Source organism: Leptosomus discolor, chromosome Z, assembly GCF_034619465.1.
Source record: "Leptosomus discolor isolate bLepDis1 chromosome Z, bLepDis1.hap2, whole genome shotgun sequence".
NCBI lineage: Eukaryota > Metazoa > Chordata > Aves > Leptosomiformes > Leptosomidae > Leptosomus > Leptosomus discolor.
Genome location: NC_141419.1, coordinates 68,361,917 through 68,386,657, shown reverse-complemented (window position 1 = coordinate 68,386,657; position 24,741 = coordinate 68,361,917). Strand labels below are relative to the sequence as shown.

General features: G+C 40.9%; 1 protein-coding gene across 2 annotated transcripts; it reads left to right on the top strand.

The window, feature by feature from the left end:
• The first annotated feature begins 557 nt into the window (after window positions 1-557).
• CDK7 (cyclin dependent kinase 7) lies at window positions 558-24,113 on the top strand. Of its 2 annotated transcripts, XM_086479063.1 has the most exons (12): window positions 558-626; window positions 1,053-1,112; window positions 2,262-2,295; window positions 4,194-4,261; window positions 6,205-6,273; window positions 7,914-8,024; window positions 9,238-9,356; window positions 10,386-10,485; window positions 11,479-11,565; window positions 18,354-18,503; window positions 20,594-20,741; window positions 23,886-24,113. In XM_086479063.1, the coding sequence occupies exons 1-12, from the start codon at window positions 567-569 to the stop codon at window positions 23,909-23,911; spliced, it is 1,032 nt and encodes a 343-aa protein (XP_086335189.1). In that variant the 5' UTR covers window positions 558-566; the 3' UTR covers window positions 23,912-24,113. The 2 variants fall into 2 exon arrangements, with proteins under 2 accessions (XP_086335189.1, XP_086335190.1); XM_086479064.1 differs by lacking the exons at window positions 2,262-2,295; window positions 4,194-4,261; window positions 6,205-6,273.
• Window positions 24,114-24,741: the final 628 nt, after the last annotated feature.

Genomic DNA, 24,741 nt, shown 5'->3' with positions numbered 1-24,741 from the left:
TTTCTGCCTAAGAAGAGTCGCGTGTGCGGTCACGAGTGATTTTGGTGGCAGCCGGGGGCACCGAGGTGTCCTCGGGGGCGGCGGTTGGGGCAGTGACACGGCTTGGGCCAGGCCGTCGCGTCGCAACCGTTCTCCCTGAAATGCCGGAGCTTGGGAGCGACACAAAAGCTGGTTCTTCTGGGGCCGTTTGCGTTGCCGGCTGTTTCAGCAGCAGCCCTGTGGGCCCGTTACAGCCGAAGGCCACAGCGCGCCCGATCCGCGGCTTTAACGGACCGGGGCCGTGCAGGCCGCAACTGCGGCCCAGCGTACTGAGCCTGCGCGGTGGGGGGCCAGGGTCATTGGGGTGGGGGCGGGGTCTCGGGCGGCTCTCGGGGGCGCCGACGGCTGCGCGGACGGGGGGGGCGGGGCGAGGACGTGGGGTACGATGACGCCGGCGGTTGCCAGGGGCGGGGCTGGCTCGCGGGCCGGAAGCGGCGCGGAGCCCGGCGTTGGCGGTGTTAAAGCCCCGTCGCCGACTTCGCGGCGCCCCTGCCCCCCGCGTCCCGACCCGTCCCGTCCCGGCGGCGATGGATGCGCGGACGCGCGCCAAGCGCTACGAGAAGCTTGACTTCTTGGGTGAGGGGCAGGTGAGTGGTCGTTGGCGGCGGTGGGGAAGGCGTGTGCGCGGCCCCCGGTGTGGGTGAGGGGACTGTTATGGCTGGAGGGAGCGCGGCGGGGGCGGGCTGCGGTCCTGGAGCTGCTCGCGGCCGGACCTGGCCCCACCTCGCCTTCCCCATGAGGCGGGGGGTGTCGCGGCTGTAGGGCCGGGGGGAAGACGGCCGGGAAGGAGGTCCCCCGCCAGCCCGCTGACAAGCGGCGTTTAGTGGCCTCCTCCCGAGAAAAGGCCTGGGCGCCGGCCGCTCTCTGGCTGGAGGGGTCGGGCTCAGGGGCCGCCTCTGCCGCGGCGACATTCGAGCCCCTGTGAAGGCTGTGCTGACGCCCGCCGTGCCCCCCTCGCCGTGCCCCCCCTCGCCGTGCCCCCCCGTCACGCCAGCCTCTCTCTTTCTCCTTAGTTTGCTACTGTCTATAAAGCGAGGGATAAGAACACCAACCAAATCGTGGCTATTAAAAAGGTGAGTGTTGGGATGTTTTCCCGTTGTGTGGTCAAGTGTCTGATTGCTCTTGCCTTGCCTGATCATTTTCTTTGACCAACTTGGTAATGGAAGGATATATATTTTTGTTTCTAAAGTGGTTTGTTTAAATGAGTGATCTAGTTAACAGTTTTTAATGCCTCGCCACCCAAGAAAAGAGGCTAGCTTCAGGCCTACTATGTTTCTGAGTTTTTGAAGGGTGACCTGGTCTGTAACTTTAAATTTCAGTTTTTTGATAAATTGATTTTAAAAAACCTCACACACATTTCCAAACTTGAGACTTCATTAGTCCTTGATCATGGGGGGTTTTTTTAATTTTTTTCCTGCTGTGCCTAATTTCCTTCAGTCCAGGAGTGCTACTTCTGATTAAGTTCTTTAGAACTGATGGTAGTTTTTTGACAAAAGTGATTTTAGATCTGCAACTTTGAATACAAATGTTGAAAATTACTATGTTGTCATAAAGTGTTTCACTTCATGCTACCTGAAGAGATTGCAGGAAGGTTTTGTATTAAAACCAAATGATTAGCTGTGCTTTGTGAGGGATGAAAAATGCACGTTACAGTGCTTTGTTTAGCTAAAGAGCCTGCTTTACTAGACAAGCTGAACTATATCAATTTTGTTTGTTACACTAATCTCTTTCAGCATTAGAATACTTTTCCTCTATGGTTGCTGTTAGTAGCAGCTGTTGTGAAAAGCATCCTTGTTTTTGTCAGAATGTTTTCTTACTCTTATCATCTGGAGACATCAATAGCAGGATTCTGGATTTGAAAATTTCAGGGCAGTAGATGATTTGAGGGACTTTAAGCCAGCCCAAGTTTACGGATATGCTAATTTTACTAGAATCATTATAAGGTGACTATAAATTACTTTACCCTCATTTCTCCCTGAGGAGAAACCCATCATGACTATTTTTAAGCTTTTATAAAAACTAATGTTGTAGACAATTATTTTTTTAAGGGGCGGGGGAGAAACCAAACAAACTGAAAAAATGACCCAAAACCAATCCTAGCTGGTAAAGTGCTTCATGGTACTGAAACTCGTTTTGTCTTAGAAGAGTAATACCAAAGAATGTATCCCCTACTGTTGGGGCAGATGGCTTAACCTTATGTAATATGAAACATTTCTTTTCAGATTAAACTGGGACATAGGTCAGAAGCTAAAGATGGTGAGTTTTAAAACAAATGCATGCTGCTGCAGCAGCAGTGCTTTGTTTACTTTGCTTTTGTAAATTGGTTACATTAATTTCCCACACCATAAGTTAGCTGAGAAAAGTGAGCTCAACTGTCAGTATAAGGCTTAGTAGAGGATTACTTCCCGAACTGCAGGGGTGGAAAAAAGCAGCAGAGATATCTGCATGCATAGTATATGTCTACATATGAGTATATAACTGCTTAACTTTTCAATTTCAGTGGAATACGAACATGAATATAGCATAGAATAATAATCTTCACCGCACTGAGTTTAGAATACCTTTTTGTATTGATGCATCTCTGTGCCTGAGAGTGTTTATCTCTGTTTTCAGATGTTTCCTGTGTTCTATTTTTGTGATTTATGCAGAGACAAAAGTTGATAAAAACAAGATCTTAAAACTCTTGTCTCTCTCTGGATTTATTTTGTGTTGAGAAATCAGATCTAAAGACCAATGTCTTTTGATCATGTGCTCTGACCAGCCACGTGCCTTTAGGCATGGTTATTTCAAGTAAAAATCCAATAACCCTGGTCTTCTCTTACAGCCTGTGTGGTGCACTAGAATTTTGCGTGTCTGTAGGCTGCCATCCTTCAGGCATCCTCTATCAGGTTACCAGCTTTCCAGGGAAGAATCTTTGCTTTCAACTCTCCAATTCCATTCGAAGCGAAGAACTTTTAAAAAGAAACTGAGCACTCATCCCAGAGTCTCATGGCTGAGCTGACTGCCAGAGAGTCATGGTCCACCTGGCCTTCAGTGGCCTGAAGTCCTTTAAGGACAGTTGTTACTTTTGGCCTACATAATATCTAGCTATAGTTCAAAGATGTTATTAAAAATAATGATCATTCTGGTTTCCCTGTGTTGTCTGATAACCTAGTGTACGTTTTTATTTTATTCTAAGGCTTTGCCCACCCAAAAGCAGCCATTGTCAACTTTATTCCAAAATAAGTAATCAAAATAGGCGAAGAGGAGTGTGAAGTAATCCATGTAGCTTTTCCCAAAACTTTGCTAGAGTCTTATGTGTTGATTCTTATCCCAGGTTTTGGGAGAATACTGTTTTTCAGCTCATGCGCAGCTGAAACTTCCTGCACAACATACCACAGAAGCATTTGCTTGCCAGTCAGTCTTTGTGCAAGTCATGCATAACAGCATTTTTGAAGGAGGAATTGTTACCCTGCAGGAATCATGGTTTGATGCAGTGCAGTCAATGCAAGTGCCGAAGTGCACTGTTAGCACGCTACCCACCCCCCCAGTTTTTCCTCTATAAAATCTGGCTGTTAAAGGATTCAAGCAAGGGTAAGCAGGTTTTGGGCACTGTACCTTTTATGCCACAGCATGAATATAGAAAAATGTAGGTGCCTTGCCTTATTAAATAATGCAATGTCGAAAAGAAAAGGGATGTATATATTCATGAGGTTTGTCAGTGTGCCTCCCTCTGGAAGTGAAACAGATTGAAGAACTGATATTTGCAAGATGTAACTCTTCTTTAAAATAAAACCAAAGCTTAGAATAGCCTGAAAAAGGTGATTTCCCCCCTGCACCCCCTCCCCCCCCCCCCGGCTTTGGCTAGAACTTTCCCTTTTTGCCAAAAGGGGAACATGTTGCTTCATAATCTGAATCTGATTACTGTGGTGTAGAATTTATGTGTTGTGGAAGAAAGTGTGTGTGTCCGCTTTTATTCTGCAGGAATCTACTTATTTATGGCAATGTACTTGTTATCTAACCATTTATTGAGTGGTGAGAAAGTAGTTTGTCGCAGTAAATTGTCAGTGGGTAAAATAATGAGAGATTTCTTTGGAGCTTAATCCAAAGTTTTAAATTTTCTTCTGTCTTTTTTTTTTTTTTCTTTTTTTTTTTTTTTTTCTTTTTTGATGTAGGAATCAACAGAACAGCCCTTAGGGAGATAAAATTATTACAGGAACTAAGCCATCCGAATATTATTGGTGTAAGTAAAATGAATGCTATTTCTAGAAACAGTTGTCAAATACTTTTGGTACAGGTTCAAACTGAAATTGAGAATTCATTGGGTCATGGAGGTGCTACTTAATTTTGAGTTATTTTTCCCAACACAAAATGGGCAGTAAAACAATTGTTATGGCAAAAGACCTATTTTGATAACAAAGACAAAGCAGTTTCTTTTGAAATTCTTTTACTTCTTACTGGGACTGTGTGGCTCTTAATGGTGGGGAGAATTGTAGAAATTTAGATTATTTGATTTTTGCATCTCTCTGACAGACTTGCAAGTGAATGCAGTGCTGAATTTACCTGGTTGCTCCAAATGGAACTGGTGACAGCCAAAAGCAGGCTTTTGTAAACAATGGCAAAGTGAGATTCATGTGGCTTGTTAGGTTTTAGCGCTGATACCTAAAACCTCTGTTTGGAAGGCATAAAACCTGTATCTTTTCAGTTGCATTTAGGCTGACTTCCAGCTACAGATTCCCAGCTGAAGCTAAAGATATTTTAAAATTAGCTAATGGTGATAATTTGAAGGTCTGCCATAAATGTTAGACCAAATATTAATTTTCCAGATATCTTATTTAACTTTTTCAGAGTGGAAATATGGTTCTCTTCTGAATTGTGAACTTGCTTTCAAAGTGGTTGCTTTAGCTGTCAAAGTTAGAGAAAGTACAGAGAAAGACAACTATAATGACAAAGGGATGGGGAGCATCTTTATGAAAAAGTCTGGGTTTCTTTGCTCTGGAGAGAAAGAGGCTGGGAACGGTGAGGTCTACAAAACTGAGGTGGTAGGTAAAGTCCATGAAGAACTGGTATTTGCAAAGCACCACAGCACTAGAAATAAGAGATATGTTTAAAACATATTTGTGTGGGGGATGAGAGGGGTGGAAATTGTACTACTTGACACGATGTGTAGTGAATTTCTTTAACGTGTTGCCACAGGCATTGTAGAAGCAGTTCAAAAAGGAATTGGACAAATTTAGGATCAGCAGGTCTGTAAGCAGGTACTAAAGGCGATAGACAAGGTTGCACCTCTCTCAGCAGTCCTGATAAAACTGTTGTGGATGTTGGAGGTGAAAGGGGCATTAAATACAAAAAGTGGCCAGGCCTGTAGGGTCACCTGCATAGTATCTCCTGTAACCATGGCTTCTGTAGAGGAAGAGCATAAGTACAGTCACTGCTGTTATGAACTATGCAAACCAGTCTTACAATTGGGTAATTCACATCGTTGTCGTTGAACTGAGACTGTAAGGAGTGAGCTTCACCATGGAGAGCATACGTTCCTGATCTTGAGGGTAGAATACCAGGCTAGGTGGTCTGTTGTTCTTGCTCAGCATCACGCTTGTGTTATCTCAAGTTAAAAACTGATTCTGTTGTTATACAGCTTCATCCTAAGAAAAGGCCATTTGGATATTCTCCAAAAAAGTTTTATTTATCCTAAAAGCTTGCTACGAAGATGAATACATGCCTAAGAATATCACTGAAAGGAAGGAAGTTAATAAGCCTAACCCTTAGAATTTCCAAGTACTGCATGCTTACAGGAAGCAAATACACAGAGCTGAATCCATGGGAAAACTAGTCTCAAGAAAGGGTAAGAGTTTTGTAGAACAACAAGGTTTGGGGAGAGTACAAGGTGTGCCTTAGATAATCTATTGTAGCTAATGTGGTAAAGTTAATTCTTTCTCTTTTTATTTTTTTTTTTTCCTCCCTGAACTCCAGGAAGGATAGGCAATTGTGTAAAACGTTATTGCCAATGGGGTCTTTTTTTTTTTTTTGGAGACTGAGTTAAAAAGATAAACTGAGTAAGAATTTTTGCAAGTCAAAAAACTTAACCCAGTTCAGCAAAGCTGAAAATCCACATGCAGGCTACAGTGGTATGGAATTTTTAAAAAATTGAGAGTATGCTTCATCATAATGTATTTTGTTTTACAGCTTCTAGATGCATTTGGTCACAAGTCCAATATTAGTTTGGTGTTTGATTTTATGGAAACGGATCTAGAGGTAAGATTTTTGTGAAGACTTTTTGTTTCAATATCTTCAAATGGTTTTTGAAAATACTACTTTAATGGGCTTACCTTTGTCGGTGTTAGAAAGGTGACTTTCATTATGTCAGTTGCTTAAGATCATGTATTAAAAGTAGTTTGAATAATTTGGCAATTTTTGTGAGTTCTCAGCTAATAGTGCCTTTACTTTTAAATACTTGTCAGCATGATCTTCAAGAAACAGATTATATTTACTATGTTAGTCTTCTGGAACTCCAGTCAGAGCATAGAGCCCCAGTCATAGACCAGCATCTCCAAGTGCAATTGCTAAGCATAATATCATCAAACATGTTCAAGTAAGTGTGATATTAAAGTATACAAAGTGATGAGCTGGTACTAAAATCACATGCACCTCAACCATTCTTTTAAATGCAGCAGCACTAGGTTCTTGCAAATCAGCATCTTACAGACGTTTTACTGTCCAAGACCTTAAGTCAGTTTGTCTTTGCAGAAGTCTTGGTGTGAGACACTTTGCGAGATTCTTCATTTTGGAAGGCTGTACTAGATGGCAATTCGTGTCCGTTCTGTATATGCACACATTATAACTACTCTGGACTGAAATTCATGTGGTTGTTAAGCTAACTCATGACACGTACGCTGTTAAGAACTGGGGCTAGCATTTAAAGTGTTAAAAGAAAGTATTGACAAGTTTGCTGAAACCTAGATAAATGCAAAACTGAAAAGATTAGATGAGGTTTTTGCTAATAGAAGTTGAAGTAATGGGTAGACTTTCTAGAGGATTCATTCTCTTTACTTAGTAGCTACGAAACTTCTAGAGCTGAAGAAGATACAGTGTACGAAGAGTAGTGAAATACTCTTGTACTACATAATGCTGTGGTGTGTAGAGCATTTAGCTGTTTTGTATCGCCATTTGGGACTGCGAACTGTTGCATGGGTGTGTGCTGCATACATAAAATTTTATGTTGTCTTAGCTATTTTACAGGTCTCAAACAACTTGAAGCTTAGGAAAGGCTATTGCTGAACTGAACAGTAGTATTAACAAGCAAGTTTTGGGGACTAGTGTAGAAAATACTTTCAAACAGGATGTTTACATAGAGTTTTAATGTTAAAAATCAAAGAATGTAGTAAAGATAAGTAGATTTGTTAAAAATACAGTGAAGTGACCATACCTTCTGGTCATCTTGGAAATAGAAGAGGAAGCCATTGCATTTACAAAGATTAGATGCTTAGGTTGCATGGAGAAAGAACGAGTAAGCGTAAAAATGATTTCAAGTCTACTGATGCATTTGTCATTTTTGTGTGTACAACTGTAATAAAGAATGATTTTCTCAGCTTCACTACTGTGTCTTGTAAGTTTGAGTATCAAGGTGGAACTGAGATAAAACAATAAACTCATGTTTCCCACCAATTTTCCCATTTGCTGGTTATGCAAAGTTCACATAGGCTATCTGGACGTCCTATTTCAATTTCTAATCTCCAGAATAGACCTGTTTTTCTGGAAAAAAGGGTGAGAACAGTAGAGAATATGGGTGCCAATTTGAACTTTGTCTTGAAGGATTAAGTAACTTCTGAGATGGAAAAAATGGAAGTAAGTTAATCTTGTGTGGTAAGATTTACTATCAATCTAACACTTTACAGGTAATTATAAAGGATACTGGTATTGTGTTGACACAGTCTCACATCAAGGCCTATATGTTGATGACTCTTCAGGGATTAGAATATTTACATCAGCACTGGATTCTACACAGGGTAAGCGTGCACTAAATCGACAGCTTTCATGCTGTAACAAGTCACATTTGATAGAATTTGAGTCTGAAGTCTAATGAAGATAGAAATTCAGACATTCTTGGTCCGTAAGCGTTCATGCTAGCTGTTTTGGAGAGACAACAGCGGTACCAGAAATGGTAAGAATTACTGATGTGGTTATCATTTAGATATTTATATGAAAGTGTCTCAAGTTACAAGTATCTTTGATTAGCACTGTGAACTGGGTCTGACTGGGATGGATTTAACTTTCTTCACAGCAGCCCTTATGGTGCCATGTTTTGGATTTGTGCCTGAAACAGTTCTGATAATGCACCAATGTTCTGGCTGTTGCTCAACAGTGCTTGGGCATTGTCAGTGCTTTCTCTTTTTCCCCACGCTGACCCTGTCCCGGTTAGTAGGCTGGGGGTGGGCAAGAAGTGGGGAGGAGATACAGCTGGGACAGCTGACCCAAGTTGGCCAGAGGGATGCTGGATGCCATATCACATCATGCTCAGCAACAAAAACTGGCGCAGAGGAAGAGGAGGGTTTTTTGGCTTCCAAGGTGCCTGTTGCTTAGAGACCATCTGTGTATCAGTCTGCTTGTGGAAGGTGGTGAATGATTGCCATTGCATTGCTTGTTTGTTTGGGTTTCTTCCTCTTTCCTTCACCTGTTAAACTGCCTTTATATTTCTCCCAGAGTTTTCCTGCCTTTGCTCTTGTTCTCTTGTCTATTCTGCTGAGGGTGGGGGGGTGTGATGAGAACAGAGTGAGCAAATGGCTGTGTGGGTGCTTCCCTACTGGCCAGAGATCAACCCACAACACACTGCTACCATATGAAACTGTATCACTTCCATGATTTCTACAGTTATTTGAAACATTTGCAAGGTCTTTTTATTATTCATTTGGCAACTGTGCAGTTAAGACAGAACTGTTGTTCCTGCAGCAAAGGTAAAACTTACTAAGAAGCAGTTTTTTTTAAACTCTGCAGTTTAAATATGATAATATTAAAGGGTGTGTGTTTCACTATGATTTTGAGTGTGATGAAATACTTGATTTCCTGGGTGTCTTATTTTTTTTTTCCTCACAATGTAGACTTATGATAGAATCAAAAGCCTGCATTTTAGGATACTGTTATGGCACACCTAGCAGGAGGTTCATTGTATATCTATTTTTATCAACACTAGCAAAATTAATTCTTTACTTTCTATTCTGACAGGATCTTAAACCAAATAATTTGTTGTTGGACGAAAATGGGGTTTTGAAATTGGCTGACTTCGGCTTGGCAAAATCTTTTGGAAGCCCAAACAGAGTTTATACACACCAGGTAGTAACAAGGTAAAACATTCTGTTTTTTCTTAGATAGTGATTACATAGCTGTTTTGCAGTGTCTCTTGAAATACATCATGCCAAATCAACATATTCAAAGTTTGACACCTAGCTCATGTGATATGGCTGTAGTGGCAAGAGCCTCATAAAGAAAACACGAGAAAGCATTGTTCAGCAAAGACTCCATAAGAACTGCTAGAATATGCATCCGTAGGGGTTGTTCTGCAGTATGATGCTCTTTTGAAAAGCATGGAAATAATATGTATCTGCCTGTAAGCCTGGATTTCAGAGCAAGACAGCTGTTAGTTTCTGTTAATCATGAGACCTAGAATCTTTGATCTAGAAGCTTGAAACAATTAGAATATTTATTAATAGTATTTGTGGTGTGCTTATTTAAAGTATGTGTTGAAAAGCAGGACTGCAAAATATGGAAGGTATTTCCTTTTGTCTGCTGTAATGCTAAAACTGTCCAGGCAAAGCTATTTTGTTTTAACACCTTTATTCAAAAGGCAGAAATGCTACACTAGTTTCAAATGCAGTGTGTATCAGATCATTGCATTAAACTTGATTGTTCTTAGGAAGTGGAAGTAGCTGTTTTAAACAACTGCTGTCAAGGTTCATTTTGCATAAAACTAGTCTCTGTACTTAGGCCTGTTAGTATGGAGATTTTTGGAAGCTGGAAGGAATTCTACCTTTCTGTAATTTCTTCAACGTAAAGTTTAAAGAAAATTTTGGTTTATAATATGCAAACCTACCTATTGAATATTTTTTTCTCTTTGCATTTCTGTTGCTTGTTAATCAGCTCAGTCAAAACTGTAGTTAATTTGTGGTTCTATGTGACCCCATGGTAAGGGATGCACAATTTTGTTCAGTCTTTCTTAAACAAAACACTTTGCAGGGTAGAGTACAGCTTTTCAGTGTGTAAAAAATACATAGGCAGGAGCAATATCCTCTTTGTAACTCTTGCATTGCTACAATATACAGCATTTGACATGAGCAAAGCTAAGTGATTTTTCCCAAAATGTGTTTTCTTTTCAGGTGGTACCGATCCCCAGAACTATTGTTTGGTGCTAGAATGTATGGTGTTGGTGTTGATATGTGGGCTGTTGGTTGTATTTTAGCTGAATTGCTCCTCAGGGTAAGTCTGCAAATGGAAGCATTAGGTATTTGCACTTCAGTGCATTACAACTTCATATGTGGGATTCCTCTCTCGTGTTAACAGCAGCAGGCAAAGGCAGTTGGATGAACTTAAGGAAAGTCAGAAAGCAAATAAGAAATTGTTGAATTCTGTTGATTATTTGGTTTCTCACAAAGTAGAAAATGTGTTATGGTTCAGTTTTATCGCTGTGATGGTTTTAAATGTATCTGTCCTTTTTCTTCCTGTGTGTACTGGGTTGATGGACAGCACAACTTCTGAGAGCTTTACAGAAGCAGGTGATGTTAAAGGAGCTTTCATGACACCAAATTTAGAACACTGCCTAGTAGGGATGTTCATTATGGTCTTTCTGTCCTACTTAGTTAAATACTGCCTGTGATTCTTCATAATTTTGCTTTGATCTTGCATTCTGTGCCTGGTGTGCAAGCTGCAACTTGAACTGGGCAAATATCCCCTTCTCTGTCTTCTGCATAGTTTAAATGAGATGTGACACTGATTAGGCAGTTTCTATCCTGGTGGGTCATTACTCTCCCTCATGCTGTGATCTCATTCCATCATTCTAGCTGCTGCTTGTGTAATCCAGTTACAATTAACTTTAAATATTTTGAATATATATGAAACTTAACCTCAGGGAGCAGATGATGGAAAGATCACTGTGACCAACTAACTTTAAAGTGGCAACCGAGATGTAAAATCTTTCCTCTTCTGTGTTTAGTTATTTTATGTTAATGTGGTGGTGGTTTAATCTTGTATTTAGCTCTCTGCTGTCAAGTCAGTGATATCAAGACTGGGTTGCAAGAAACCTTCAGAATCTGTTTGGACATCACTAGAAAGCCTCAAATATTCAGTATACCTCTTTGTGGGCAGCTGGTATACGAAGTTGTTTTGCCCTGGAATTATGAGGGATAGCTCAAAGCCTCTCTCCAGAATTGAAGTTCAGAACTTAATTCAATAAATGCTGTTGCCTTCTTCCAGGTTCCTTTTTTGCCTGGAGACTCTGATCTTGACCAGCTGACAAGGATATTTGAAACACTGGGCACTCCAACAGAAGAACAGTGGCCTGTGAGTCCTTTAGTTTAAAAGACTGACATCAGTTTTACTTGATACTCTCTATTTTACTTTGTGAAATTAAATTAAAGGGTATACCAGAATACTTACTTGAGTAGATTTTTAGAAGGCAGCTGCCTGATCTCACAAAGCAGAGGATAAAAGCTGAGATTTATTGTTTCTCTTGGCGAATCTCTGGTCAATATAGCAGTGTTGTTAGCGTTAAGCAGCAATAATGAAACTTCTTGGTTTCCTTTCTGTGTGTATCCAGTTTCCGATGGCTATTGGTGTGAAATTGTTGTTGTTGCTTAATGGTTTTGGGATGCTTGATTGATGAGTTTGCTTTAACCAGAAAGTCATCAGTCACTTTCAGAAGCAGGAGCGGTTTGTAGGGACTTAAGTTGGCCTGGAAAAGTTACAGTTTTGGGATACAGTAGTAAACACCAGACCAATAGCTTTAGGGATAAACACTTTATCTCAGAGTAACGGTACAGTGACAAATACAAATTAATAGTACAATTATTTCAAGATGATAGTAAATTCAGTAATTCAATAATACTAGGCCAAACTTGGTGTCAGGACATACAACGACCTACCTTACCATGATTATCAGTCAGATTGACAGGAAGCAGAGCATAACTTCTGATGAGTGACTTGGACGAGCTGACAGGCATGGGGAGTCCCGAATTCCCTGATCAAACTGTCCTCTTTTGTAGTTGAGTTGTGGAAGCACTCTCTGGACTTGCTAACCAGTTCATCACATCCCACCTCTGCTCTCCCTCTGTGCCAATTTTCCTTTGTGTGAATGGTGCTTGGCTGCTGCCTTGAGTAGTGCAGTCATCAAATGGAGCTATAGCCATGTAAGATGTGTGGTCACCATATGGGGGAGGCACTGTATGAGGCAGCACTAGCCCCACATTTTCACACCTTGCTTCTGTGACTGTGTGGGGGAAAGGGTTGTTGTCTTGCCATGGCAGCATAAGGCCAAGACAGATGTTGACACTACCCACCTCACTGGGGGTGTTGGGTGTGGAGGGGATTCTGGAAGTGGAATGATGAAGGATTAAATTGAGACAAGGCAGTCAATAAGATGGCGTGCCAAGAAACCACCAGAACTGTGTAGGTCAAAATCCAAGTATAAATCTTGAGTATGACAACTAAAACATGTAAGAAGCCACTGAAAATAAGAATAACAACTAGGTAAAGAAGTAAGATGTTCCATATACCCCTAAGAGTGGGAGGCCATCCTAAAAGGGATTCCTGCTAACTGTTTGCCTTTTTTTTTTTAAATTTTTTTTATTTTTAACACTTCCCAGGATTTGTTTGATCTCTGGTACCATGGCTATTAAAGTTTGTTGTGCCTCCTTCTTTGCCTGTTTCAGTAGTTGATGCGAGTCTTCCTGTTCCAAACCCCATTCAATTAGAGATAAATTTGTACTGATGAGGGTACGGATGATATGGTGGGTTTGGGAAAGGAAATAAGAGAGGGACTTGGAAATGTAGGAATAATATTACGCTTGAGAGAGCTATTGGAGCATTAGCCCAAAGGGATACAGTATTAACAGAGGGAGAAAAGAGAAGGGTTGTGCAACAAAAGGGTTAACATAAGCATACAAGGTGCTGATTGTTGATCAACTGATGTGTTGGTCCCTTAACTAATATAGAGGTATCTCCCATTTGAATTGTTTACAATCCTACAGTTAACTGTGATTTTCTGCTCTTGGGTTGTGGAGGTATAATATCTTTCAAAGAAGGGCTCTATACTGGGGAGCTGTGGGATTTTCCACCTACCAGGGTTAAAGTAGCAAGGTTCCATGAGCCAGGTTTTCCTGTTTGTCCATACAATTTGAATACATTCAGTTCACTACATTTGAAGATGTATTCCACAGTGGGCTAAAGCTTTAACAGCAGGATAACTCCAATGCTTATGCAACCAAGGTGGTTTCCACATTCCAATTTGCAGGTTTGGGCTAAGGTTTTCTCAGCTTTGTCTGCTACAGTTGGGCTGCTATCAGCTTATCATGGGTGTCAGTGTCCACTATCACTTCCACCCCTCTGATTGCAGCAGTGGCATCTGCTTAGTCATTCCACCTAGCCCCAGCCCTGGGGTGAGTGGAATGGGGTCAACATGGCCCACAGCTAATGTGTCCTAAAGAAGATGTCTCCTAATTTCTGCAGTAAAGAGTGCAGAAGGAGCACACTTTCCAAGAGGGAAAGCCACCAGGTGCGCCTAGAACACCCCAGGGGTCAGACAGTATGGGCAGAGGAGTGAATGGCTAAGCAAAGGGCCAGGAGTTTTAGCCTTCTGGGCAGTACCATGGCAATTGTCCATAATGGTTTGGCCATCAGTGGTATAGACAGTGTTGTTACACCCAAACTAGGCGTTACCGCAAAGGATTGCTGAGCCATCAGTAAACCAGGTGCCCTCCTGTGGGGTGGTGAAAGGAGGAATTTATGTAATTGGCAAATCTGAGTGATTGTTGGTAGCTACAGGAATGGGAAAAGTGAGGTGGGTGAGAATAGGTGGGGCCTGAAGGCAGTGAATTGAGTGGCAATTAATTGAGTTCCTCCTTCAGGGAAAGCAATATTGTGAAGGACGTAATGAAGAATAGAGTTTAAAACCCTTAAGTGTAAGAGGACGATCCCCAAGGAGTTTGTCACTGTCAGAAAAGGAAGCAAGAAAAGCCCACTTCTGTTCACAGTACAAGGCTTGTGCATCTGGCCACCCCTTGCTACCAAAATGGATTGGTTTGGGGGTATGGTTCTTGGAACTTCTTTCCTGGAACAGTCACCACCAGGCGCCATTTCCACTCTACTGGACCCTGAGTTCAAATCTGCCCATAGGGGTGAGGGGTCCTAAATACTGATACTGTTGAATACTTTTTAGGAGAAAGGTTAAGGCCTGTTGATGACTTGTGTTCCAGTCCCAGGTGAAATGTTTTTGCATCAAGGAATACAGAGGATGGACTAGCTGACTAAAACCAGGGACATGGGCATGCTGTAATTTATAAAGTGCCTAAAATCCTTGGAGGTTTTATTTGGAGGAGGGAGTAGGTAAACATAAAACAGATTGCGAGATCATTTCAGGAATGCTTTTGGTACCAGCACACAAGGAGACACATACATTCTGGGAGGAACAGAAAGATCTCAGTGTTCTTTCAGAGCTGAAACTAGGAGGGTCATATCTTGTGCAAAAGATTCATGTGTAGATCTGCCCAGGAGAACGTTATTGGTATACTGGCTGCAATAGAAATCAAGAGTGGAAGAAAATTCAGCTAAGGCTAAGAGACCATGAGTAAGGGTATGACTATGCTGATAATCTTCAGGTAAATAAGTAGAGTAAGTGACCTTGACCATTTGAGTTCATGAGGCACCAGAAGAGCATATCTTTAATGTCCAAAACTGCCTTCCATAGGTAAGAAGCAAGGCAAATGGTGTTGAGTACTTCAGCACCTCTTAGGACTGTTGTGTGGAAGCAGAGAGGAGGCAGAATGTATGCTACAGTAGTCAACGGTCAGACACCAAGACCCATTTGTTTGGTTTACCCACTGGCCAGATGGGGCAGCTAAACAGGGCGTGGGTGTGAATGACTACTTCCTGTTCTCCCAGACCTCTGAGAAGGGAGGTGGGTGATGGGGTTTCGGGCTCATGGTTTTACAGGGTGCTGCTGTAAATTAACAACATGGGTCATTGGAAGTAGGGAAGGTATTACTGGAACTAACAGGTGGGTTGGTTCAGAAGACCCAAGATACTGTACCTTGCCTTGAGCATCGTGGAAGGTTTGGCTTCTGAGCAGGTTCCTATCTAAGATGTTAGAATCTCCCAAAACTGCAGATCCTTGGGCTGTACGTCTATTAGGGAAGCCGTACTGGACTGTGACTACAGGAAGGGTTACGAGTGGTCCTGTAAACCCGCAGACTACTGCAGTATTAGGGAAGTGGTCCGCTCCAGTGTGTGATCTATTGATGACAAGTTTGAGCACTTGTATCAATGAGGCAACACAAACACAATTTATCGTTGATGGTGACATCTAGCACTAGATTGGAAGTCCATATAAGCTGCACCCTCCATAGCACCTCAGAGGGACTGGTGACTTTTTGACCAGACCCCTGTGGTGCTAATTTGACCTCTAATTTAAAGTTTGGATAATGCAAGGCTGGGGTTTCCAGGCCCCAGCTGATGGAATGGCAGGAGGGGCACTTGGGCCTTTACCTCCAATGGGAGAATGTGTGGCACAATGCAGAGTGTTGACAAGAGCCAGTAACACTGTGAACATACAGCCAGTAACTCTGATCTGGGGAATAAGGAGTTAATAACAGTTTTAGAATATGACCCGGTGTGCAAGCTAGGAGTGATCCCCCTTGCACGTAGCGCTGTAATAAACATACCTGCTTTATAACTCTCTGAGTTAAAGACGTTGTTTCTGCGCTTTAACTCTTTGAACATAAGCTGCGGATGCCCAAAAGACAGTCTGTATTTTGTGGTGGAATCTGTAGTCAGATCCCAGACCCTAAAGTGAGGGTATGGGCTTCTGATTCTGATATTTGAATAGTGTTCCCCGCTGATATTTGCAAGCCAGGCTAGGTGATCCACAGTAACAGATCTGCAATAGAAATCCCTTCATTTGGCTAGGTGTATGTTTGTGAAAGGGTATGTAGAGATATTTCCATGCCTCCATTAGCATCATACTCAGTTTCAATAATTGATGGGATTCTTAAGTTTGCTTGGGCTTTAATAATTTGATGTATCATTGTTTGAATTCAAATCAAACCAAGTATTTCCTTCCCAGTCTTTCTGGTCAATATATAAAGCTTTATGTTTTTTTGTTGCAGAAACTTACTTTTCTGTAGCTTCCAGCTGCCGGTCAAGTTTTTTTCAGGCAGGCACTGCCACCACAGGAACCACGAGGCACTCTGATTTCTCCACACAAGTCTGCACGCTTTTAACACAGGCAGTGGCAAGAGTCTTGTCTTCCAACGCAGGCTGAGTGTCCTGCTGGGCTTAAGCTAATTCTTTTTGTAGGGAGACCTCAGGCTTTGGCTGCAGTCAGATGGTGTTCAGTATTCCTGAGACAGCAAGCTGAGAGGAATAGGCGGAGTAACTTCCCCTTCATGTTTTTGTCTTTTTGAATTTCTCTAAGTAGCTCAGGAAAAGGGAACAGGTACTTCTCTCCATCAGAGAATCTAGTGTCTATGGGCGGGGGAAAACAACCAATTAGGGCACCTACTACAAGGCTGGGGCAGGTAATGATGCTGCATACCGTATCCCACTTCTGACACCAGGAGTGGCTGAGCCAAGTTACAAGTCCAGGATATGGTACCAGACACCAGACCAATAGGTTTAGGGATAAACAGTTTATCTGAGAATAACAGTGCAGTAATAATTACATATCGGTAGTATCGTTATCTGGGTCAAGATGGCAGTAAATCCAGTAATTCACTAATACTGTGCTAAACTTAATGTCAGGGCAGACAATGACCAGCGTAACCATGGTTCGCAGGCAGGCTGACAGGAAGCAGGGTATGGCTTCTTCAAACGGGCAACTTGGACTAGCTAGTGGGCACGGGGCAGGGGTCCAGAATTCCCTGATCAGACAGTCCTGTTTTGTGGATGAGTTGTGGGAGCACTCTATGGGCTGCTTAACCAATCATCACATCCCATCTTTGCTCCCACTCTGTGACGCTTTTCCTTTGTATGAATGGTGCTCGAGTGCTGCGGTATGTGATCACCAAATAGAGCTATAGCCATACAGAGAAATATAGTATAAGGCACTAGTAGACCCACACAATTCTGTTGTTGCTCTGGGATTCTAAGTGAAACGCATGAAGATTTTTGCAGTGACATTTTTGCATTCTTTGGAGGGGAAGAGTTAAGGTAAAGGTGGAGAAAGGAGAGAATAGGAGATTTGCAATAATGACAGAGATGATGTATTCCCAAATTAATTTGCAAACACATGCATTTCAGGAATGGAAACCTTTACTCTCAAGATTGTAACTGATTGAGCACATTTTTCACTTCACTTTACTCTCAAGATTGTAACTCGTTAAGCACATTTTTCACTTCTCAATATTTTATTTTGGGTGGATAAATTTACTGAAGTGTTATGTATAGAGGTTTAAAATACTTAAAACACTATTAAAATACTGTGTTTGGATAATTGGCTGTTACAAGACCATTTGTTGTGACAGAATTTAAATACGATAGAATTGATTTCATACCTACAGGAGAAGAAAGTATGCAATTCATATGTTGTTTAACTGCTTGGCATATTTTCCTTCCCTCCCGCCCTACCCAGGTAAAAAGTTTCAGTTGTGTATTTCAAAGGTAGTTCACAATGCTCATCTTGGTCAGCTAACTTGGAGAGGAGGACAGTGTACTATTAACTTGGAGAAAATGCAGACCGGCTTTTTTGTGAATCTTGTCTCTTCCACCATGTCAGTTCACAAAACAAAAAAGTTTTACTTGATTTGTCTACACCTAAACTCTAAAGTTCTTTCATGCTTCCTTTCCTTGTTAGCAGTTTTTCCTTTTGGATTGGTCACCACTAAAGCAGGACAGATCACTTGGAGAGGAAAAGAGGGAAAAGAGGGAGAGGGAAAGAGTGTGTATATATATATATATATATATATATAAAAAAAGTCTTTATGACCTACTATTCCTCCACTTCTTTTATTTCAATGGCCCAAGTATTAGCAAGGTGTTTTGAAATTTGCTTCTGCTGAAAGACAGCCCTGTGAAGTTCCTTTTTGTGAAAAGCTGAACTCTAACTTGAAAAACATACTTTCTGGTTTTGGTCTTTGTAGGGAATGACAAGTCTTCCAGATTATGTCACGTTTAAGTCTTTCCCTGGAATGCCGCTTCAACATATCTTCAGTGCAGCTGGTGATGATTTGCTGAATCTTCTGCAAGGTTTATTCACATTTAATCCTTGCACTAGGGTTACAGCTACTCAGGTATAGTATACTAGCATTATGTCCTAATGTTCATTAACCTACTGTTACTATCAGGTAAATGTGCTTTGAAGCCAGTAAGCCAGGTTTGAAATGAAATGTCCTGTAGTTCTGTCTGTGAAATAATAGCAACAGATTTCCAGTGTTTTATAGAGAGAACTCTGACAGGCAAGAGTATTGCTGACTGATCATCTCTGTTCCCAATGTAGACCAAAGGTCGGTGACTGAGAGGTGTATGAGTCATGGCCTTCAGACAGTCATTATATTTAATATTCAAAATTCAGTCACCTAAAGGTTGAAACTTAAGTCTTAACATAGCAGATCTTGTTCCCTGAGTTTGAAAGTTTTCATCCGTGCTTCATCCAGTTTTTTCAACTTCATTTGAGCTTTTTTTGATTCTTTTTAATATGAAAATCTTCGGTGATTTAAACCAGTGTTCTGATCGGAATATCCTTTTCCGTTATACTTGGGTGAAACTGATCTTAATTTCATTACTCCTTGATGAGGAGAAATTAAGGATTTTGGACAAAAAACTTGCAGAATGTTCTGGTTCAGAATATTGATTTCTGCTATGAGGAAGACACGGCCGTTGGCAGTTTTAAAACTCTGTTTCTGACACCTGACATTTAGGGAAGCCTGTGAGAAACAGAGCTGTCCCCTTAAGGCCAGGACTCCCTCATTGCTTGTTAGACAAGGCAGACCCTAATCCAGGGGATTAGTGCATGTATTACAGATCTTCTAGATGACTTTTTCAGAGCACGTTGAGGTTTTTTTGTTCACCATCTTTAAGAACTTTTAATATAAGTTTCCAAATAAGTAGTTCTGCGATGCTTGGGACACTTCTGTACTAGTTTGTATGTATTAAGTAATTTTACAGGTCATATTGTAGGATGGTGACTTGTATATATATGATTTTTCTAGTCTAGCATTTTTATTGACAAACATAGAATCATAGAATCATTAGGTTGGAACAGACCTCTGAGATTATAGAGTCCAACCGTCAACCCAACACCACCATGCCAACTACACCATGTCCTGAAGTGCCACATCTAAATGTTTTTTTTGAACACCTCCAGCGATGGTGACTCCACCACTTCCCTGGGCAGCCTGTTCCAATGTTTGATTACTCTTTCAGTAAAGAAATTTTTCCTAATGTCCAATCTAAACCTCCCCTGGTGCAACTTGAGGCCATTTCCTCTTGTCCTGTCACTTGTTACTTGGGAGAAGAGACTGACCCCCACCTCACTACAACCTCCTCTCAGGTAGCTGTAGTGAGCGATAAGGTCTCCCCTCAGCCTCCTCTTCTCCAGGCTGAACAGCCCCAGTGCCCTCAGCCGCTCCTCGTAAGACTTGTTTAAGGCAGGAAACAACTTGCACTTGCTGTATTGGTTGATTTATAATTGGCATTGAATACCACATAACTTACATTAGCAAGAGTGATGATTAACTGCGAAACAGTTTAGCCTCTTTTCCTTAACCGCAGTTTATGGAAGCTGTAGAATTCCTAAAATTTAAAATAAGATATATAATTCCACTACATGAAATTAACCCTGCTCGCTTGTGTTTGTCTTCTGCTCTAATTCAAACTAAGTTTTCCTCATAGTTTACAGTGTAGAAACAGCATAGTTAAATAAATTTTGGGAAAAGACCTATCTTAAAAGCTAGCAAAGCAGCTGGTGTCTAGGTCCTGGATCTGATGAAGACTTTGGATGTGTTCTTTTAATCTTTCTTTATTCCTTCTTTCTTCTTTATCCTCTTGTCTCATCTGTCTATTCAGAATGTAAACTCCTCAGAGCTAGAAATTTGCTGTTTGTCCAAGACCTTGTGCAATGTAGTCTGGAGTTTTGTTAAGGTGTCTAAGCACTAGTTAAAAATGACAGTACACAATTATCTCTTCGCTTACTAATCAAAGTGCTCTGTGTAGTCACTGAGAACACAAAAGTCTTGATTTGCCCCAAAGCCACCTAGTATGAAAGTGTCCAAGTAGCTTTGAAGTCCATTTGCAAGTGTGTTATTTCATTATAACCTCTTTATAGATGGTGTTCTGACACTTTGTACTAATTACTTGGGGTTTTTCTTCTATTATCATTAAGGCATTGAAACAGAAGTATTTTAGTAACCGACCAGGACCCACGCCAGGAAATCAGCTGCCAAGACCCAACTGTCCTGCAGAAGCAGTAAAGGAGCAACAGAATGCATTTTTAAATTTGAAAAGAAAAAGAACAGAAGGTATAGATCAAGGTAACATCTTAATGTTTCACCTGTTTTAAAATATGAGCTACATGCTCAGAGAGAATGTGATACTTCCAGTGTTTCAGAGCAAAAACTCTCTGAACAGACTACATCCCTGGGCACTAGCATCAGCTGAAGCCCTTTTAATGATTTATGTTTTAGGATAAATGCATCAGGGTGCGATTGACTTAATTCTGTGTTCTCACAGAATTGGTACAAAAAAGGCTCTTTTATGATGTTTAGGAATCTTATTTGTTAGGAGAAATATCTAATTCCATTAATTTCTATAATGGAATGTAGTACTACCTAGTAAATTATAGGCTATTATGATGCTCTTTATTTTTTTTCTGAGACACCTTACTGAGGTGGAAGTAACTTTATTCACTTAAAAAAGGGGGAGGGGTGAGAGCGGGAGAATGTAAATCAGATTTAGAAGAGAGATTTCTGCCCCCTCTGTCTTAGACTGAGCAAGTTAACTGTTAAGACTGCTCTGGGTAAGGAACATGAAGCACACTTTTGTGACCCTTTTAAAAGACAAGCCTATTCTCTAACATTTACTCCTATACAGAGCACCCAGTCTTCCCCAAACAGTAGCATGAACTTTGTATCTTCACGGCAAGAAAAGCTCTGAGGACACAAGACCCGTATCTGACACCAAGTTACTCATACCTTCTAGTAGAAAGGCAAATACTGGTTCTTAAACTTGGAGTTGGTCTTCCCAACAGCTGGAATATGCTAGATAGCAGCTGTCAGGTTAGCATCTGCTTTTTGTTATTGCCAGTATGAGACTCTGGTTTTGATACAAGAGTAGTATTTTTTTTTGGAATGGAGAATGCTTCCATGAAAGTACATCTCCTCTTGAACTCTGAGGGACAGCTACATTATTAGAGTTTAACTTACATTTTAGGCACTTTGACTTGTTGTTTCTTAGTCTGTGTCAAATTAATAGTACAATGCAGTAGTTCACTCGCTTAAGATTCTAATCTCAAAAGTTTAATCGGTTGACTATTTGCATTCTCTTTGCTGACCCCAGTACCATGGGTCAACTAACATGTGGGAACTTCTCAAGTTGCTATAGCTTAGGTAATTTAAGCTTTTTGGCTCTTTTCACAAGGGCCATGTGAGGGTCTGTGATTAGTGTTTTGGAATGCATGCCCTAAAATATGCCTGTTAACTACAGGACAGGAAGGAGGAAGAAATGCTTCCTTGAGTTCTGTGACTTAACTATGTGAAGTCTTGCTTTTGACAATGAGTAGAGTTTCCAGAGCTGTATCAAGCTAGAACACCAATTGCTTTAACATCTTTCTGAAAGTCTCATCTTCAGCAAGAGGGAATCAGACTTGTGTGTTAAATGCCAGGAGTTTTGAGATTGGCTATAACTAAGGCATTTGGGAAGTCACCATTACTTTTTGAGACGTTTGAGTATCGGTATAAAAAATGGTATCATTTCCACTAAGTGGAAATGGAAATATACTGGATTTTCTGATGTGGATTTTCCATTATGTTCTGTTACTACCTTAGCTGTGCTGACAGAACCAGAGGGTCTCAAAAGTAGATCCTCTAGTGCCAGCAAACGTTAAAGGAGAGAGACAATGTTAGAGCTAGGAAACCTGCTATCCTGGATTTCTTTTGACATCCTTACATGGCTTTATCATCTGAAGTTAAAAATCTGAATATTGGTTTGGAAGAAGAGTCCTACAGTCTTTGTTTAAATAAAATTTGAAGTACAGCATATTTTTGTTGCAATTGAAGGTGCAAATGTGCAAAAGTAATTTCAAAGAAAAATTGCATCGCCTGAAATTCATAGGCTGGCCTGTGCTTGCATCCTGCACAGTACATTCTCTTTCCCTTAGCTCTGTTGAGGTAGCACTCTGGAACTTAGCAGAATGGACTGAGTGATTACTGATGGGTACCCTCTTATGAAATGTTGGCACCGGGAGCTGTCTGCCAGGAGAAAGAATACATGCCATCCCCTTAAGTGCTGCTTTTCCACAAGAACAAAACCCTGTAGCCTGTGGGGTGTGTTCACAACTTAATGTGCAGCAGCTGTACTTCTCAAAAAACAGCCGTTTTATTGTCAGGGCAAAACTATCACTAGATGGATGACTGCTTGTGAAAAGTATTAAGCAAGCATCGTTTCTAGCTATTGCTACGACTTATTTCTGATCAGTGAGGTATGTGGAGGCAGTGATGTCATGATGACATCGTTGTCCATCTTCTCCACTCTGGCAAACACTTAATCAAAAGCAGCACTCCTTGCACAGGACAACAATTTCTAGTTCTAGTAATCTGCATGTCTACGGAGCTGTAGGTTCATAGACTATAAAAGATACAGTGCTAAATTTTTTCTTGAGTTAATGCAGTATAAGGAATATATCTAATTTCAGAACTATTCTACATTGGTTTGGGGAAAGAAAAATACCATTCTATTCCTATCTAAGATTAAGAATTTATATTGTTTGGGCATTAGTTTAAAGTTTATGGGTGTGACTCAATGTCACTGTATTTTAAAGGAGACCTCTGCCTATAGGGCATGCAAAACCAGTTGGATCTTTTCATAGTAAGCTTCATATCCATCCCAGAACACAGCTGTGTTCATTCTACCTACATTATAAATGAGTAGCATATGAAGAAATGAGAGAACAAGATCTGGAACAGAATCAGAAAAGTACTACTGCTGTCATCATCTCTACAGCTGATACTAAACAAAGACATGGTCAAAAAATGAGGCAGAGACTAAAACAGCTCTTACTTCCTGCAGGCAGCTTATGGGTAGTGGCAGCATGTAAAAGAAATCATTAAGAGTATGTATGTGGTGGGGCAGGGTTAAGCCTTAGAATAGCTTGCCTTTCTTAGATTTAAATGTAGAATTAACTGGCTCTCTGTTACAAGAAATACTTACATGTATCCCAAATGCAATTAACACTTACTTACAGAATTTGGGACTCATTTGGAGTACACATACTGATTCAAGGGAGCTTTGATTCTAGCATTCTGTCATAGATTCATTGGAAAAAGTCATCGTGTACTGCTGCTGCAGCAAACAGCATTAAGAGTAGATTTATCTCAAGAACAGTATCAAACAAATAATAAAACCTTGAGGAGGGGGCTGGACCCCTTTACTTTGGTAACAATGTGATTTACACTTTTCAGGATTACCAAAAAAATTGGTTTTTTGATTGCTGTGGATGATGGATGACAATGACTGAAAATGGCCCAAGTCCCAACCATTGAAAAAAAAGCTGTAATAGTCACTGGATGGTTATTTTGTAATATTTTCATTTGTAAAATGTGAATTTAATATTTCCTTGTTGAAACAGATGTTTCATTAACCCTACTTTTTTTTTTTTAATAAAATCATTTTCAAGCAGAACAAAAAGATTCCTTTCTCTGGTTTGCTGTCTTATTACTTTGAGGTAGTAACTGTCTAAACTGTTTGCTGGCTACAGATTTACGTGGACTAATTTTGCAGAACATTTATGCTGAATCTCGTGCTATCCTGTAGAGATGCGCCCCCTAAGGAGGAAAACTACAAAAAGCACCCTCCTCACCTGGACCTTAGTTGTACATACGGTTGTCTGCCAGCCCTATAATAAATGTTGGAAAAAATGTATCATTATAAGGGAAGGGCAGAATGCTTTTTTCTTTCAGTTAATATGCCAACGTATTAACAAATGAGTTTGCACGTGCTCTCTCGGCACTCATGCATTAAGACTTTCCAAGGACACATCCAATATATTGAAAACAATATGATGCACAGATTGATTGTGAAGTGTTGGGGTTTGTTGTTTGGGTGGGTTTTTTTTTTCAGACTCCAGTCATCCAGGAGAAATTATCTGAGAGTGTATAACTACTGTTTCCTTCACAGCCTCAAGATTGCAATAAGAGATGGAGGGAGATCCAGCTGGGAAAACTATACCAGCCCTCTTGTCAACCTGTGGCTGTTGAACAATTAGTAGTGCAGATACTGGGCTCAGCTCTGTTGCCTGATTTCCAGCATGGCTGTGTT

Coding starts and splice junctions, on each gene's coding strand:
- CDK7 (XM_086479063.1), top strand. CDS start 567: ATGGATGCGCGGACGCGCGCCAAGCGCTACGAGAAGCTTGACTTCTTG. Junction 2,296..4,193: donor TAGGTCAGAAGCTAAAGATG/GTGAGTTTTAAA, acceptor TTTTTGATGTAG/GAATCAACAGAACAGCCCTT. Junction 11,566..18,353: donor CAACAGAAGAACAGTGGCCT/GTGAGTCCTTTA, acceptor TGGTCTTTGTAG/GGAATGACAAGTCTTCCAGA.